Source organism: Vipera berus (assembly GCF_964194415.1).
Source record: "Vipera berus genome assembly, chromosome: 3".
Classification (NCBI taxonomy): domain Eukaryota; kingdom Metazoa; phylum Chordata; class Lepidosauria; order Squamata; family Viperidae; genus Vipera; species Vipera berus.
In genome coordinates this window covers 43,748,538-43,766,233 of record NC_138204.1, presented here as the reverse complement: position 1 = coordinate 43,766,233, position 17,696 = coordinate 43,748,538, and the positions used below count along the sequence as shown (strand labels likewise).

General features: G+C 38.2%; 1 protein-coding gene across 3 annotated transcripts in view; it reads right to left on the bottom strand.

Annotated features, from left to right (window-relative positions):
* The window catches only part of EIF2D (eukaryotic translation initiation factor 2D), a 36,213-nt gene extending 18,614 nt beyond the window's left edge, over nt 1–17,599 (bottom strand). For all 3 annotated transcript variants that reach the window (XM_081325413.1, XM_081325412.1, XM_081325414.1), the window contains exons 1-9: nt 17,444–17,599; nt 15,951–16,141; nt 14,430–14,513; nt 13,266–13,356; nt 11,818–11,925; nt 10,471–10,766; nt 7,747–7,864; nt 5,817–5,862; nt 4,279–4,382 (exon numbers count right to left, since the gene is read on the bottom strand). In XM_081325413.1, the coding sequence (XP_081181539.1) occupies nt 4,279–4,382; nt 5,817–5,862; nt 7,747–7,864; nt 10,471–10,766; nt 11,818–11,925; nt 13,266–13,356; nt 14,430–14,513; nt 15,951–16,141; nt 17,444–17,499 (1,094 nt within the window). In that variant the 5' untranslated portion in view covers nt 17,500–17,599. The remainder of the gene's footprint in view (nt 1–4,278; nt 4,383–5,816; nt 5,863–7,746; nt 7,865–10,470; nt 10,767–11,817; nt 11,926–13,265; nt 13,357–14,429; nt 14,514–15,950; nt 16,142–17,443) is intronic.
* Nucleotides 17,600–17,696: the final 97 nt, after the last annotated feature.

Sequence of the window (17,696 nt, the reverse complement as noted above, 5' to 3'; positions counted from 1 at the left end):
CGACTATCTGCGGAACGGTGGCCTCCCGCGGAGCTAAGGTCTCCCTCATAACAACAGCCACTCCCCCACCCCTACCCTGAGCCCGAGGCCGGTGTAGCACCCGGAAACCTGGTGGGCAGAGATCAGCCAGAGGAATACCGCCCTCTGGGCCCAACCAAGTCTCCGTGATGCAAGCCAGGTCCGCCTGCTCACCCTCGACCAAGTCACGGACGAGAGGAGCTTTATTAACGACAGACCTGGCATTCAGGTACACCAGCCGGAGCTCAGGAGGCTGCACATCCTCACTCCCGGGACCTCGGGGTAGAACAAGAGGGTCGGAACGCCTCACCGCTTGCAAGTAGCGGAGAGGCCTTCCCTGGAGTCGATACGGCCCTCTGTTCCTGCACCTGCTGCCATTCCCTAACGTCGTGGGAATAGGCATTCCCACGACTTGCCCTGGAGCCCCGGGGGCGACCGACCTCCGCTCCTCCCCTCCGCGATCAATCCCGGCCCTGACCTGAACAATGGTTGCTGGACTGCCCCCCATATCCGAACAACCAAAAGAAGTTCCCACCCCCCTCCCTAACCTCCTAAAAAATTTAACCAAAAAACTAACCAGGGGCCTCCTATTTGGCTTATATCGGAGGCCCCTACCCATGCCCAGCCATCTCTCAGGGTCCCAACACTCGGGCCCTTCATCAAGAGGAGGTGTAACAAGTAAGGCGGGTCGCTCCCAGGATGGGGGGGCCCCCCTGAGAGCGAATAAAGTCGTGCTCGAATAAGTCAGACGCATGATCTTAACAAGTCTTAACAAAGACGCATGATCTTAACAATTTCATGATCTTAAACACAATTGTACCATGTTGATCTAAATACCTGAGAAAGCATTTAGTATTAGTCTGATCTAATCTTTTTAATCCTTCTCAAGTTCTGCTTTGCTGCCTCATCATGGCAATAGAATGCTGGGAGTGTACTGGGAGTGCTGGAGTATACATTCCAGCAAAGTTAACAAAAACATGAACGTCCTCCCAATAGTCCAACTAAAGCAAGCAAGAAAGCACCAGGTAGCAGCAAAAGATGCTGGAAGCATGTGATCAAATTAGCAAAGGGCATTATGTTATATTGCAGGGGGAAAGGCAGGGGCAAACTATAACAACTGCATGGATAGTCATTGGCAATACAGTGCTGTATGATGGATCCTTCAGGTTTGATGGCATTCAGCCTCCTACTGAGGAAGAGCTGAGGATCTTTTGGACTAGTAACAATGTCCATGTCATGGCTACATTAAAGCCTCTGGAGTGCCTGGTTGCTGTAGACGTGTAGGAGGAAAAAAACCTGTCAATGCCAGAAAAAGTACAATGGAAATATGGAACATAAGAAAAATGAATGTGGAATAGTTCAAAACTGTGAAAGATAAAATGACTCAACTACCTATTGATATCTTAGGCATTCAAAAAATGAAATGGATTGGAACTGGGCACTTTCACTTAGAAGATCATACTGTTTACTACTTAGGAAATGAAAAATAAAGAAGGTACTGTGTTGCTTTCATAACTAAAGACAGTATTTTGGTGCAATGCAGACGATGACCCCAAAATAGCAATTAGACTTTGTGAACAATCCTTTATTACGATTATGACCCAAGTTTGTATTCCAACCATTGATACAAAAGAACAGGAAGTTGATTACTTGTATGGTCAATTTCTATCCGAAACTGCCAAAACCTGCAAGCAGATTATGCTGTTTGTGTTTGGGGACTGGAATGCCAAAGTTGGAAACACTAAGGAGAGAAACAAGAGTCGGGTTCTACAGCTTAGAAAAAAGAAATGAAGCAGGAGAACAACTTAAGAGTTTCTGCCAATCCGATCGTTTCTTCACTGCTAGCACAGTATTTAAAGAATCAAAATGATGTCCTTGTAGATGGATATGATCAGGTAAACAGAAATCAAATTGACTATATTAGTAGTGAAAGAGCTTAGTCATAAAAGACACAGAAAGGAGCTGACTATGGAACAGATGACAAACTGCTTATCTGTAGGTTTCAACTCAATCTACAGTGGATGAACAAAGCCAACTAGTTTCTGTGAGTCTGAGCATACTCCCACCATTTTCTAGAAGAGTATCAGGAATCACTTTGAAGTCCTGAAACTTACTGATAGGGAACCAGAGAAACTATGAAGTGAAATCAGAGAAACTGTTAGCATGAAAAGAGACTAACAAACACAGAAAAAACAGAAAGCAAATCTGTATGTCGGAATAAATGGTGGAAATTGACAGGAAGAGAAGCCAAAGCTAAGAAAGACAAAAATATCAAGAAGGAACTGAATAATTTCAGACAACTATAAAAGGGACAAGAGGCAATATTACAACAATATCTATAAGGACATTGAAGATAAAAACAGAGATGGAAAAACAAAGAAAGTCTTCCAAAAGATCTCCGAATTCAGGAGATTCTAGTCACAAACGTGTTAGAATACCAAAGATATACTGAAAATCTGTACAGTCAGATATCAACTTCAATTTTTTTGCCTTAGAAGATATTCCTTATTTATACGATCTTCTATATTACAAGATAAATTTATATTACCACTCAAGTCACTATCAAATTGGAAGATTACAAATGGTGATAGACTTATCTACAACAGGGGTCCCCAAACTGTAAGCTGCAGCCCACTACCAGGCCATAGGCTGTTGGCCACTGGGCTGCATGAGTGGCTGGCCAGTGTACATGTGTCTGTGTGCTCGCACCCCTCCACTCGCGCTAGTGCGTGGCGTTGCATGGGCACTAGCATTGCCACAAGCGCACTCACTTGTGCTAGTTGCGGCATGGTACCGGCACTAGTGATGCTGCGAGCATCATGTGGGCGCTAGCATCACTACAAGCGCACGCGCCCTCCACTGACACTAGCATCATGGCATCGCATGGGCCCTCGAGGCCCTGTTTGCATCACGTGTGCAATCGTGGCCTGTTCGTGCGCACAGACCCATTCGTGCACGCGTATAGCCTCCAGAAAGGTTGGGGATCCTGATCTACAGAAATATGGCAAGCAACAGAAAAACCAATGATTGTTGTGATTCAGCGTTAGCCTGTGGTTCCGGCAGCTGGGTCGGATGATTCTGAAGAGGAGGAGGAAGAGGGGTTTGGAGAGCCTTTGGTGTCAGAGGGAGGTTCTGATGCACTGCAGGACTCTCAGCCTGGCCCTTCCCATCTTGTTCAGACTCAACCGTGTGAGCACGAGGGATTGGAAGAAGATGATCCACAGCTGGCTCTGTTCAGGGACGCTAGGAGCAGGAGACAATCTAGCAGAGCAGAACAAAGGAAGGCAATGAGGCAACTCGGGAGAAGGCAATGAGAAGCCACGCCTTGGGACTGCTGATAAAAGGGGAAGGTGTGGGAGGTGCTGGTTGCTGAAGGCAACCATTTGAAGATCTTCTGCTAGAGTCCTGGTCTGTTATTCTTGTTTAACTCTTGTTTAACCTTTTGGTTTAAGTCTTGTTTGAACTTTTCGTTTCACTTTTGTTTGAACTCTTTGGAAATAAATTTGGTTGGGTTTTTTCCAGCCTGTTGATTATAAAAAGGGGTTGTCCCTGACATTCAAACAGGGCCGGTCGAAGGCTGAAACAGAACACTGGTAAATATTCTAACCAAACTTTGTTACAGATCAGAAGAAAATAGTGGACAATAGATTGGAAGAATTCAGTATACATACTGTGCATGTATACAGTACAGTAAGTACATACAGTATACATACCTAAGATAGGACATTTAGTAAAATGTATAAGCTATTGCACACTATCCATGATTTTATATATTAACAAAATAATTCTTAGACTCAGGGCTTTTTTTGTCATAGAACGCTCAGAACGGAGTTCCGGCACCTTTTTTGGATGGAACCTTGTAGGGTAGGCAAGGCGGGTTGTATGACATGTGTGAGTTCCGGCACCTTTTTCTTTCACAAAAAAAGCACTACTTAGACTCATTAATTCTTAGGCTCATTACTCATCCTCAAAATTACGACTGCTCCCCCCAGGGTCATATGACTGCATTTCAGGAGCTTGGCAACTGGCTCACATTTATATAACTAGTTTCAGTGTCCCATGGTCACATGACCACTATTTGAAATATTTTTTTACCATTTCTGCAAGAAAACAACCAAGCTCAGAGAAGCTTCAGAGTCCCCATAAAAAGAAAGAAAAAGATAGGATTGCTAATTTATTTAATAGTAAAAGCACAGATATTGCTCATTTAAATTTTTGCCCTTTTTTAAAAGTTTGCGGTTACATGATTCAAAGTCTTACCTTTCATGTTTCCAATTTATGTCCACAATACTTTCCACACCCTTACTCAACTCTTTCACCTGAAGAATCTTCTCCTGTTGCATTGACTGCAAAAACTTTGAGAACTAAGAGCGAAACATAGTTAAAATTGAATATTGGGACAAAATAGCAGTATCAACCACAAGACAGTCCAAGGAAGAGGGGAAATTGTCTAAGGAATGTCTATTCTTCACTGCAGACTTGGGATACACATGAAAAAAGAGCGACCCTAGGTAATACAAGCATAGGCTGATAGTAGTTTGTTCAGAAACAAACTGACAATATCAGGAAGTTCTTTGGGCTACAAAAAACATCATTATTTTTTTTTGGACTGGCTGTAATATATACTGCTGTATGAGCCAGCACCTGGCAGTATACTAAAATCTACATCAGTTGAATAGATATCCTCAAATTATATGAATGTGTAACTCTTAAATCCCTGCTAAAAAGTGTGATCTGAATAAATAAAATAATACAGAGGAAGCAATTTACATTAGAGAGACATTTTTGGAAATATTATGAATAAAAATATATAATATACAATATTGTTAATCTCCTTCCTAAATCGGAATTATCCCAGACCTTATGTCTTGAAAAAGGGGGAAAAATGACAAATTGCTTAGCCCAATTTTGTTTGCAACATTGTAGGAGAAAACGTAAGATATAGCCACAATAAAAATATTGCCATGACTCAAACCATTTGCAAATATCAATGGGAAAATACAAATCTGTTTGTTTGTTGCTTGATCCACATACCATATAGTGCACAGAATGGAATGAATTACCAGAGATACAATGTGCAGTTGTAAAGATGAAAAGAGTTGGGGTCTCCCATATATCAGAGGGGGTGAGCATTCCAAACAGCAGGGGCAACCACAAAAAAGGGATGCTTCCTAGGTCCTATAGAAACCTGGAGTTATCCCTCCTTGTGGGAGCAAAAGGGACAGGCAGAAGTTCTTAGGAAAAGGTAGTCCCTCAGGTTACCAGGTCCTGTGCCATATAGAGCTTCTACTACTTGGAAGTCCTCTGGCCACAGCTGCAACTTGCTCTGTGAGCAAGAATACAGGAGATCCTCCAAATTGTGCACCACATCTGAATGGGGTAGTGCCACTTGATCTAGAATTAAAATGGAAACTCTGCAACTTCCACATCTAAGGGAGCCAAAACCCCTAGCCACTCAGTCTTGTGCTGCAACTTGTGGGTTCATGTTCAAACCTTCACAGCCTCCAGAGCCTGGGAAAGAACCTTGACAAGTTTAATTTGGACAGCTGATGACAGAGATGTGTTGCTGGGTGTCATCATTATTTTGATAATAACTCACCCTGAACCCAACCAATGGCTTCTCCCATCTGTTTGATATAGATATTAAAAAGGATGCGGGAGGGAAGAACCCTGAGGCACCCAGCAAAATTTAGAACATAAATATGAGAAGCGGGCAAGCCAAAAAAATCCCTACAACATTAAATCAATTAATTTATTACTGCAAACTTCCATAAATAGGCAAAGAAACAACTATTCACCTTTTTGTAGCTAGATTTCTTTATATCCAGTTGTTGATCTTTTGGACTATTAATAGATTAAAGAAAAAAAATAATTACCAAACAAACAAAATTTGCATCATCTAGAATAAGCTAACTAAATTCATATATTGATTACAACTGCTGTGGTCCAGAGACTTTTATGCACATAGGATTTTGACTCCCACCTACAAATACTTTGCAACAATATCTTTTTCTTTAAAAATATCTTTAACTAGCATAAATTCCAAGGTAACCTCAATCCATTAATCAGCACAGAAGGACTGTTCTTGCAGAGCCTGGCCTAATCCTGAATATCCTTATATACAGCATAAAGAAGCTCCTACATGCTCACGTCCAGTTAAAGGATCTGTTTTAATTCAGAATATTCTTCTTACATATAAGGAAGCTTCCACATACAGATAAAATTCCCCAACACAAGAATTGTCATTCTCTGAATGCTCAAAGGTCAGCTATGTACTTTGCAACTTTCAAAATTAATGGTTCTAAACCATGTTGCAGATAACAAGAACCTGAGAATCACCAGAACTCAGTATAGAAATGTATGTTTTGCATACATATAATTCCAAGTTTAATCAGTGGTATTCCTAGTTCAAATAATGGGACAAAAATGAACTCTGTTGGGGATCTAGAGAAGTAAAATTGATTGGAATAGAATGAACTGGACTAAACAGGAACTAACTGTCTTGGCTCCATATCTTTATCTTTATCTTTATTATATTTATATACCGCCCTTCTCCCGAGGGACTCAGGGCGGTGAACAGGGCACATAAAAATACAAAATACAAAAATTAAAAAAGAATTAAATAAGAGCCCGAGCTAAAAACAGTAGAATAATAAAAATCCCCAATAAAACCCCCAGCACATATGCCAATTTCACTTCAAGCCACATAGATTTTTAAAAAGTGTTAATCTAGATCGGTGTTTTTCAAACTTTGCACTTTTAAGGCATGTGGATTTCAATTCCCTGAATTCCCTAACCAGTGTGCTAGCCTGGGAATTCTGAGAGTTGTAGTCCATACATTTTAAAAGTACCAAATTTGAAAAGCAAGCATCTAGAAGCTAAAAACAACACTGTCAGAAGCTGCATAACTATCAGGGTAGGGTAAGATTTTTAGTTTTGTTGCAATTAGTATTTCTAACTAATAGTCTTCCAATCAATTAGCTGGAATGATAACAAAATCTTTAAGTAAACCAAAGTAGGAAGCTAATTTATATAACTTTATAATGGTTTTGCAGTCACTGAATTAAGTTTATGAATTATGGGAGCTGAAATATAGAGCTAATTTTGGTACATTGCCATATTACGCTGCCAGGTTCAAAAATATCAACCTTGTGTGATTGTACTAACTTGTACTTTGTACATGCAAATGTTATTCATGGATGTAGTACATATTTTTCAGGTTAATCAATCATGTTCTGAATGAATTATATTGACATATTAGGCATGGTGAATTTGGGTAGAATCTAGGAGATTCAAGCAGAAAACAATCCTCTACTACAGCAATGGCTCTCAAACATTATGGTCTCGGGAGCCCTTTACATTCTTAAAAATGATTGAGGATTCCAAAGAGTTTTGATTTATGTAGTTTTATCTATCAATATGTTAAATATTAAAATATTTATTTGACTTCGTGGATCCCCTGAAAGGGTCTCAGGAACCCCAGGGGTCTGCAGACCACATTTTCAGAACTAGTCCTCTGCAGCAAACTTAATACTCAGTCTACAAAGTCAATTTTTATTATACTTATTATAGTTAGATATGATTTTAACTTTTATCTCTTGTTTAATTTTGATGTTGAATTGTGCTTTTAACTGTGTGTTTAGATTGCTATATTAAGCTGTGTAAACTATCCAGAATGAGATGGGTGGTGTAAAAATTGAATAAATAAGATAAATAATAAATACTTACCAGCAGGAAAATATGTAGTTACGCAAAAATGTACTGGTCAGCAGGGGGAGCTCTGACTTCTTCACTTTACATTTTAAGGCATGAAAGAAACATTGATGAAGCAGGGCATCCATTTGCTCTGTAGAAAGTAACATTAGGCACATTTGTTCCTCAATGAACTCTGCACAGATTTTATGTACTTTTTAAGTAAAAATGTGTGTGTGTGTGTGTGTGTGTGTGTGTGTGTGTGTGTGTGTGTGTATAGGGACACGGTGGCTCAGTGGGTTAGGACGCTGAGCTTGTCCATCAGAAGGTCTGCAGTTTGGCGGGTCGAATCCCGAGTGCCGCCTAACAGAGTGAGCGCCTGTTACTCGTCCCAGCTTCTGCCAACCTAGCAGTTCAAAAGCACGTAAAAATGCAAGTAGAAAAATAGGGACCACTACGGTGGGAAGGTAACAGTGTTCCGTGCACCTTTGGCGTCTAGTCATGCCGGCCACATGACCACAGAGACGTCCTTGGACAAGTGCTGGCTCTTCGGCTTTGAAACGGAGATGAGCACTGGCCCCTAGAGTCGGAAATGACTAGCACACATGTGCTCTTTACCATATATATATATATATATATATATATATATATATATATATATATATATATATATATATATATATATATATATATATATATATATATATATATATATATATATATACACATACATACATACATACATACATACATACATACATACATACATACATATATATATATATATATATATATATATATATATATATATATATATATATGTTGTGTAAATTACTAACAAAGAATTAAAGGGAAACTAAGATGCATTTCTGACTCTTTAGTCTTCATCAGTCAGCTATACCCTTCTGAGATTCGAACCTGGGCTGATTGCATATTAGGCAGTGTTATATTTGCCTCTAAGCCACAAGGTCTCTCTCGCTCTGTTAGCTTTTTCTGCAAGGGAAGATATGTTTCAAATGTTAACTATTTAGATTACCTTGCTAGGCCCCAAACATGGGGCAAATCTTTATTTCAAATAGTTAACATTTGAAACATATCTTCCCTTGCAGAAAAAGCTAAAAGAGCGAGAGAGACCTTGTGGCTTAGAGGCAAATAACACTGCCTAATATGCAATCAGCCCAGGTTCGAATCTCAGAAGGGTATAGCTGACTGATGAAGACTAAAGAGTCAGAAATGCATCTTAGTTTCCCTTTAATTCTTTGTTAGTAATTTACACAAAATATATGAATTGTCCGGTGTGACTACTGCCTGTTCGATAGCCTTCAAGATAGGCTGAAAACAGGAAATAAAGATTTGCCCCATGTTTGGGGCCTAGCAAGGTAATCTAAATAGTTAACATTTGAAACATATCTTCCCTTGCAGAAAAAGCTAACAGAGCGAGAGAGACCTTGTGGCTTAGAGGCAAATAACACTGCCTAATATGCAATCAGCCCAGGTTCGAATCTCAGAAGGGTATAGCTGACTGATGAAGACTAAAGAGTCAGAAATGCATCTTAGTTTCCCTTTAATTCTTTGTTAGTAATTTACACAAAATATATGAATTGTCCGGTGTGACTACTGCCTGTTCGATAGCCTTCAAGATAGGCTGAAAACAGGAAATAAAGATTTGCCCCATGTTTGGGGCCTAGCAAGGTAATCTAAATAGTTAACATTTGAAACATATCTTCCCTTGCAGAAAAAGCTGACAGAGCGAGAGAGACCTTGTGGCTTAGAGGCAAATAACACTGCCTAATATGCAATCAGCCCAGGTTCGAATCTCAGAAAGGTATAGCTGACTGATGAAGACTAAAGAGTCAGAAATGCATCTTAGTTTCCCTTTAATTCTTTGTTAGTAATTTACACAAAATATATGAATTGTCCGGTGTGACTACTGCCTGTTCGATAGCCTTCAAGATAGGCTGAAAACAGGAAATAAAGATTTGCCCCATGTTTGGGGCCTAGCAAGGTAATCTAAATAGTTAACATTTGAAACATATATATATATATATGTATCAACAAGCTATCTCTCATAAATTAAAAGTAGTAAGATACATATCTTCTGCCAAGGTTTTATTTATTTTAGTACCAACTTTAATTTACATTTTTTACTGTTCCTATAGGTAGGTCTCAATTAGTTCTTTTAAAGGATCCCACAAAATGGTGGTGTTATTTAAATCGATATAGAGCCATTCTATCCAGCTCAATGAAAATAGTTAACATTTTTAAACATGTTTTATGTCTACTAATGAAATACTGCAGAACAGTAAAGGAGGATAAACCCACCCCCAAAATCACACTGTTCATAATACACCTATATTATTTTAAAACTTGAATAAAAAGAAGTATTGAATAAAAAGGAGTATAACTGATTGCTAAATAAACAAACAAATAAATGAAACAAATAGCATCTATAGATTATGGAAGCCCTATGTAAACAAGACGCATTTTTGCTGCTCTTTTTACCAAAATTTAGCTGTGACGAATCTTGATTAATGCTCTATGTCTCTTTCCATAAGTATCTCTGTGTTACTCCAGTGAATACATACGGTACTATACATAAACACAAAGGAGCACACATTACCTGTCGCATATGATAGAATAAGACAGTTTGCACTTTGCAATGTGTAAAGAACTATAAATATACTATATTATACCAAGATGCTATCATATCATATCTGCATCTAGTTAAATCTATTTCTGTGCAAATCTCTAGACTTGTACCTTGTGGACTTCTGTCATCTTCCATCTCCTGAGAAATATTTGGTTCATTCTCTTCAGTCTTTTCAGCAGCATTGTTTTGACTGAGTTCCTCTTTTTCATCCATGACAGTATGAGAAATATCTTCCTCTAAGGTGAGATGTTCAATGTCCATCTGCAAGGATGGATCAAGAGAGAGGCTGCTTTCAGGTGTTTCCCCTTCTTCCTTCTTCTGTTCTTCTTCTTCTTCAACTATCATCTCTGAGGGTTCTATTTCTAAGAGAGGTATTGTAGGCGGGCTTGATTTGTCACCAATGGCCCTTGAGAATTTAAAAAGAAAATAAACAATGTGATAAAAATATACTGCAAATGATGTAGACAGGCTGACTCCAAATCCCCATTTCAACAAAAAAAAGTCCATGCAAACTAGTCTACCTAACATGTAATACCTATATTTGTTAATAGCAGCGCTAACAAAATTAGAGGCTACTCATGAAAAGAAACACTATGAGATCTCACAATTCTCTAAATTGATGATATACACAAAACCTTTACCTCTTATTGTTCAAAAGCGCAAATGTATGCTGATCTAACATGGATGAATAAAGTCTCAATCTCTAAACTCAGATTTACAAGTTGATTATTCCAATTTAATAAAATCTAATATAGTCTAATTTAATGTACAGTAGTTCTCAACTCAGCGTAACAGCGTTCCGTGCGCCTTTGGCGTCTAGTCATGCCGGCCACATGACCATGGAAACGTCCTCGGACAAACGCTGGCTCTTCGGCTTTCAAACGGAGATGAGCACCGGCCCCTAGAGTTGGAAACAACTAGCACGCACCTTTACCTTTACCTTTAGTTCTCAACTATTCGTTTAGTGACCATTTGAAGTCACCACAGCATGGAAAAAAGTGATTTATAACCGTTTTTTATACTTAAGACCATTGCAGCACTCCCGTGGTCCCATAAGCAAAATTTGGTTTCTTGGCAACTGGCATGTATTTATGATGGCTGCACTGTCCCGGGTCAAGTGATCACCCACTTTAATCTTCCCAGCAGCCTTCTGACAAGCAAAGTCGATGGAGGGGAGCAAGATTTCCTCAATGACCACATGATTTACTTAACTGCAGTGATTCACTTAATAATTGTGGAGAGGGGGAAAGATCACAAAATGAGGCACAACGCACTTAACAATTGCCTCCCTTAACAATGGAAATGATACGCTCAATCATGGTAATAAGTCGAGGACTACCTATAGTCAGGTTAGAATCCAGAAATCAGTTGGCCCAAGTCTTGAAATAATACTGTGCCAAAACTAACAGCTTTACTTCTGATTGGGAACATTCTCCAAAATTTGTCTGTGTCCTCACCATAGGTGATCCATGTAAGTGTGCAGCACTGTGAAGCCTTTTCCTTTCATTCCAGCTGCCACCATCTCAGCAGTTGTCATAATAGCTATTCCAATGGCCACGGGGGCTCTGCAAAAAGACAGGAAAAAGAATGTAACATGCTTAAGGCACTTACTCAAACTCTTACTCCATTTAAAACAGCTTTAAGACCATTTCCTCTTAATTTGCATATCATACCCAAACCATGGATTAACTGATTGATATTGGGTTTTATGTTTTATCTTGAAAGTCAAAGTTAAAACCTAGAAGAAACACCAAAGCTCAAGGGATATGACACAGAGAGACAAGGTATAACATTGCTAAAGGAAAAATTAAAAATGCAATTTCTGTTCTTCAGTTTCTAATCCACCTGTATTTTGTTCAGTCCATTATCAAGTTTTCAAGTAGATTTGCTACTCTTGTTAACATTTGCCCTTCAGATCTGGAAGATCTTTTTGTAATAAAAAAACAACAAAAATAGTAAAAGGCATTGCCTTAAAATGAGAAAAAACAAAAACCCTGACTTTCCCCCCTTAAATAAAGAATTGTCTAATTTTTATAGTCAACACAGAAGTTCAAGAATCAGCTTTGTAACTAGGAAGTGTTTTAAGATAGAAAGAGGCGCTTCTACCTTCCAACTTTGCTCTATGGGAAAAGCAGATCAACAATCTCTGATGCTACCTAATACACAAAAAATACAAAGCCCGTGGGTCATCTTTCTTCTTTGCATTTTTTTTGCACATAAATTGCAATAATGAAGCATGCTAGACTTGGACACCAAAAGCTGACACTATTCTCCCCATCCCATACAAGCAACTTCACAAAGGAAATTCTTCAACATATTAAGCAAATTGTCTCCCAAATATGCCCTCAAGAGACTTCTACCTGCAAAATTATAAGCATATGCAATCTGTAATGTTCTGCCTTCATGAAGGAGTAATAATTCATTGAAAGACATCTGCTTTATACACAGAGATTTAATGTCTGGTGAAAAAGATATCAAGAAGCAGAAAGCCTCTATCTGTAAACTACTTCACATCATGGTTTAATTCAGTGTGAAGATGTTTCATTTATTCACAACTATGTACATTTCTATAACACTGCTATAGACCTACAATTTTTAAATTTAAAAACAGGTACAAATTTTATGTTGGTTTGATCTGATACCACAGGGACCAATAAATTTTTTGTTGGGTAAGCATCTTATGTAATTTAACACAATAATACAACTTCCAATAAAATAGGATAGAAAACATGAAATAAAATGAAATGCCAACAATTTTAAAATGTCCCCAAAACACAGTAGAACTTGTCTGAGATATATAATTATCTTTTTCTAAGGCAGTGGCCAACATTACAGAATATAAAAATAAGAATTCATTAACAAGTCATTAACCCCTTTAGCATTAATTGTCTAATAGAAATCATACCTGTTTTCCACCAAGGTAACAGCACAGAGACTACCTCGATTTACCTGGGGGAGACCACATTTGGGAACGATAACTCCTGGAAGCATTAAATCTGTAGTAAAGAAACACAATGAATATGTTCAAGAGAACAAATATTCAAGTTAACCTATCACAATTTTCTGCACTACACAATCAAGAACCAAAATATTTAGAATTCAGTGTCTCCCAGTTTCTAAATTATTATTTTATCCACTAGAACAAACTGGCTCTCCAACTATAACTATTATTCCAGAAATTCCAAAACCAATCCTACTTGTGTGTTTGTGTGTGTACATGTATAGTTAATCATCATGGGCACAGACCTGTGTTTGTTTGTTTGAGTAGATGGACTGACAGACCTGTGTATCCATAGAGACAAATAATTAATTTCTCTTCTGCACTTCAGAATCAGGGCCAGAATCAGGGCCAGATGCAGAGACCACAACAGGTTCCATTATTGATTAGATTAGGAGTAGAAATTTTTCCCCATTCTCAAAACACACAGACCAGAAGTCTGCATACTGTTAAAATGACGATATGACGACTGGAACATTGGTTGTGTTTTTCATGTTGTCTCATATTGCACCCATAAACACTAGCATGGCTTGGGATACTATAAGTATAATCCCAGCGCGTCTTTGAGTTATCCCACCAGTATAAATTCAACACTTCTGCTGCTGCAGAAGTTACAAATCAAGGCTCTCTGTAAAATATAAGAACTTGTACTAGTTTTTTTATTAGGAGAAAGCAAACCAAAAAGACCATGGCTAAGGGATTAAAAAGGGGTTGCTTAGTTAGTGTGTAAAGATTAACAGTTAGGGACCAGAAGTGATCTCTAGAGAGGGCATTCAAAAGCCATCAAGGTACATAGGTTAAAAAAAAGGCAAGTCAGACTGACTGTTAACTAACTATCCTTTATTTTCCTTTGTTAAGGTTAAATAAGAGCAATTCCCCAAAGCTCTTCTCAAACTGTCAATTAATGGTAAAAAAGGTATGAATATTTGAAAATGTATTTAATTATGTTTGTGAAAAACCCCTACTTTCAAATAAGCATGTTCAGATCAATATACAAGCCAAATATTGAAGGCAAACTCCACAAAAAGGCAGATAAATGGCACAACAGAAGATTTCAATCCATTTCCTTACCTGCTCCTCCTACTAATTTGTGCACCACAGGTGGCCAAGTAGAAAACGCAGGGAGAAGGTGGGGATAAGACCACAGTGTGTACACTGCCCCAAAGAGAAAATAAAATAGTTTTTAAATATTTTGTTAATATTTATTTCTCCTCAGTCTTGCATTATGTAAAATAAAAAATAGAAATTACTTCGGAGAAGGGCGGGATATAAATGGAATTAAAATAAAATAAAATAAAATAAACGACTCTCCTCATTTCAACTTTTCATTCAACTAACTCAAGAATGCAATCACTTAATTAGCATTAGCTTTATTTATCTCATACACAGGACTGAGTACAAAATACTTAAAACTTCTAAGTATAGCAAAGGAAGCCTGACACTGATTAGCTAGATCTGTACAATCATTTGAAGAAATGGTGGTACCTAAAACCTAGGTTAAATAGATTATTATTTCACCATAATCAAAGTAGTAAATGTGAAGTGGTTTTAACTCAGAAAATGTTGAGCACAACTATAAAATTAAGTATAGACTTAAGACTGTACTTAATCCTGGAATTATGGTTGTAAGTTATTGCAGTCATAGGCTCAGGCACTCACACAATCAGAAATTATTTACCCCCCTTTTTCACCACGGCAAACACTGCAGTTGTTAAGCAAATCCCATCTATCCCATCCAACATGATTGTGTGTTTGTGTGTGTGTAGAGATGATGATAGCATTTATTACAGCTGGTTACTGGCGATAAAGCACCAATTCTGTGGCTGATATAGGTTTGAACGGTTTTAAAATGACCAATTCAGCAAGGAGTAAAGGTAAAAAGGTAAAGGTTCCCCCGCACATGTGTGCTAGTCGTTTCCGACTCTAGGGGCCGGTGCTCATCTCCGTTTCAAAGCCGAAGAGCCAGCGCTTGTCCGAGGACGTCTCCGTGGTCATGTGGCCGGCATGACTAGACGCCAAAGGCGCACGGAACGCTGTTACCTTCCCACCGTAGTGGTCCCTATTTTTCTACTTGCATTTTTACGTGCTTTCGAACTGCTAGGTTGGCAGAAGCTGGGACGAGTAACAGGCGCTCACTCTGCTACGCGGCACTCGGGATTCGATCCACCAAACTGCCGACCTTCTGATCGACAAGCTCAGTGTCCTAACCCACTGAGCCACCGCGTACCTGTACGTATCTACTGCTATCATCACAACTCTTATATAAAACTAAAATCCTAATCAACCTAAACATATCCTCCTAGAACCAGCATAAATTCCTTCTTTCCACTCATCATGGATATTCATTTTGAGAAGAGTTATAACAAACCAAGTTTCAGTAATAATATATGCATCATTAAAAGCATTCTGCCTGATTGCAATTAAACTTTTTGAAACTTCACTGCCATAACTAAGAAGTATTGAGCCACACTGTTCTTGGAGGTGGAAACAAAGGTTCAGAATGATCAAGTAACGTGTTCAAAAAGAAAAAGAGAACCAAACTCAAACATTCCAAGTCTCAACATCACCTGCCCACTGGAATGTCTGCTGTACCTGTTGGATATATCATTTTCTCCATTTCAAAAAGGATAGGATTTTTGCCATTGGCATAGACTGTGACAGTTTCTCCTTTATGAGAATATATTTTAATAATATTCAATTCCTCTTTCATTGGCACAACTTCAGCAAGTTGTTCTGAAGTCAGGATGGGATAAACCGCTGCAACATCATTTCGCAATTTCCTCCTGCAATTGTTAATTTTAATTTGTTACTATATATCAAGAAATAGCCATCCCTGAAATTCCATATTAATCTGCAATTACCTATAAATAAGATTATGAGATGTTATATTTTTAGTTGTACATTATTAATACTTGTTTTCTTAATATCCTCATTCTGTCTTTTAATCCACCCAAGCCAATCACACAAAATATACACATTTCCTAAGTATACTATAATTTAAAAAGCCATTTTAAGACTGGCAAGCTATCCTAAAGCTTTTATTTCAAATCAGAGTTATATATTCTATATAGGTTGTCTTTAACGTATGACCACAATTGAGCCCAAAATGTCTGTTGCTATGCAAGACAGTTGTTTTGCTCCATTTTACAACTTTTCTTGCCACAGCTGTTAATTGAATCACTGTCGTTGTTAATTTAGTAATAGGGCTGTTAAGTCAATCTGGCTTCCCCATTGACCTTGCTTTTCAGAAGGTCACAAAAAGTGATCATATGACCTCAGGACACTGCAACCATCAGAAAAATAAGCCAGTGACAAGCGCCTGAATTTTGATCATGTGTCCATGGGGATTCTGCAAAGAAAATGGTCACAAGTCACTTTTTTTGAATGATCACTAAACAAATGGTTGTAAGTCAAGAACTACCTATATCAATATTGTCATTTTTTTAATGGCAACAGTATCAATGAATTATTTACTTTGAATGGAAATCTGCTTCAATGATAGAAAAGTTAGTAAGATAAAAAGATAAAAACACCAGTTTTAAAAGAATATGAAGTATTCAGCAATGTAATGTTTAAAGATGGCAAGATTAGATAATTACATCTCATTTAATAACACATATTTAGAAGATTGTTATTGTTTTGTCAAAACAAAATCTTATCCCAACATTCCTTCCGTTCATACTGCACGCAGTGTTGGAGTAACAATCAGATCACTTTTATTTGTCGACAAACAATCTTTCCATGCAACATGATGTCTATAATGAAAACTATCAAAGTTTGCATTCATGCTGAAGCAGGCGTTTATTCACCGTAGAATTATAAAACCGCGTCGTCCTTTAGCCTCCTCACATAAAACTGCTCCTTACGCTCAACTTAAAAATATCCCAATTTACAACTCCCAAGAATATAACGCCTTGAAATGAAAGAAAACAAACTTACCCAGTGCTTTTTTTTGTAAAAGAAAAAGGTGCCGGAACTCACACATGTTATACAACCCGCCTTGCCTATCCTACAAGGTTCCATCCAAAAAAGGTGCTGGAACTCCGTTCTGAGCGTTCAATGAGGAAAAAAAGCCCTGAACTTACCTATCGGACCCTTTGATAGCGGTGTTGGATTTCACCCTGAAAGGTTTGACAAACATTTTTAAAAAATCCCAAGACTCCGATTCAGGGAGAAATTGGAATTTCGCCGGTCGTGGATTCCCCAGAAATAGGGGAAATGCTTTAGAAAGTGGGACCCATTGATTGTCTGAAAAGATCTGCATAGAAATCTTTCTTCGTTACATGGGCGCAGCCATAGTGCGGTACTGCAACAAAAGGAGTCCGTGGGGCAATTGCA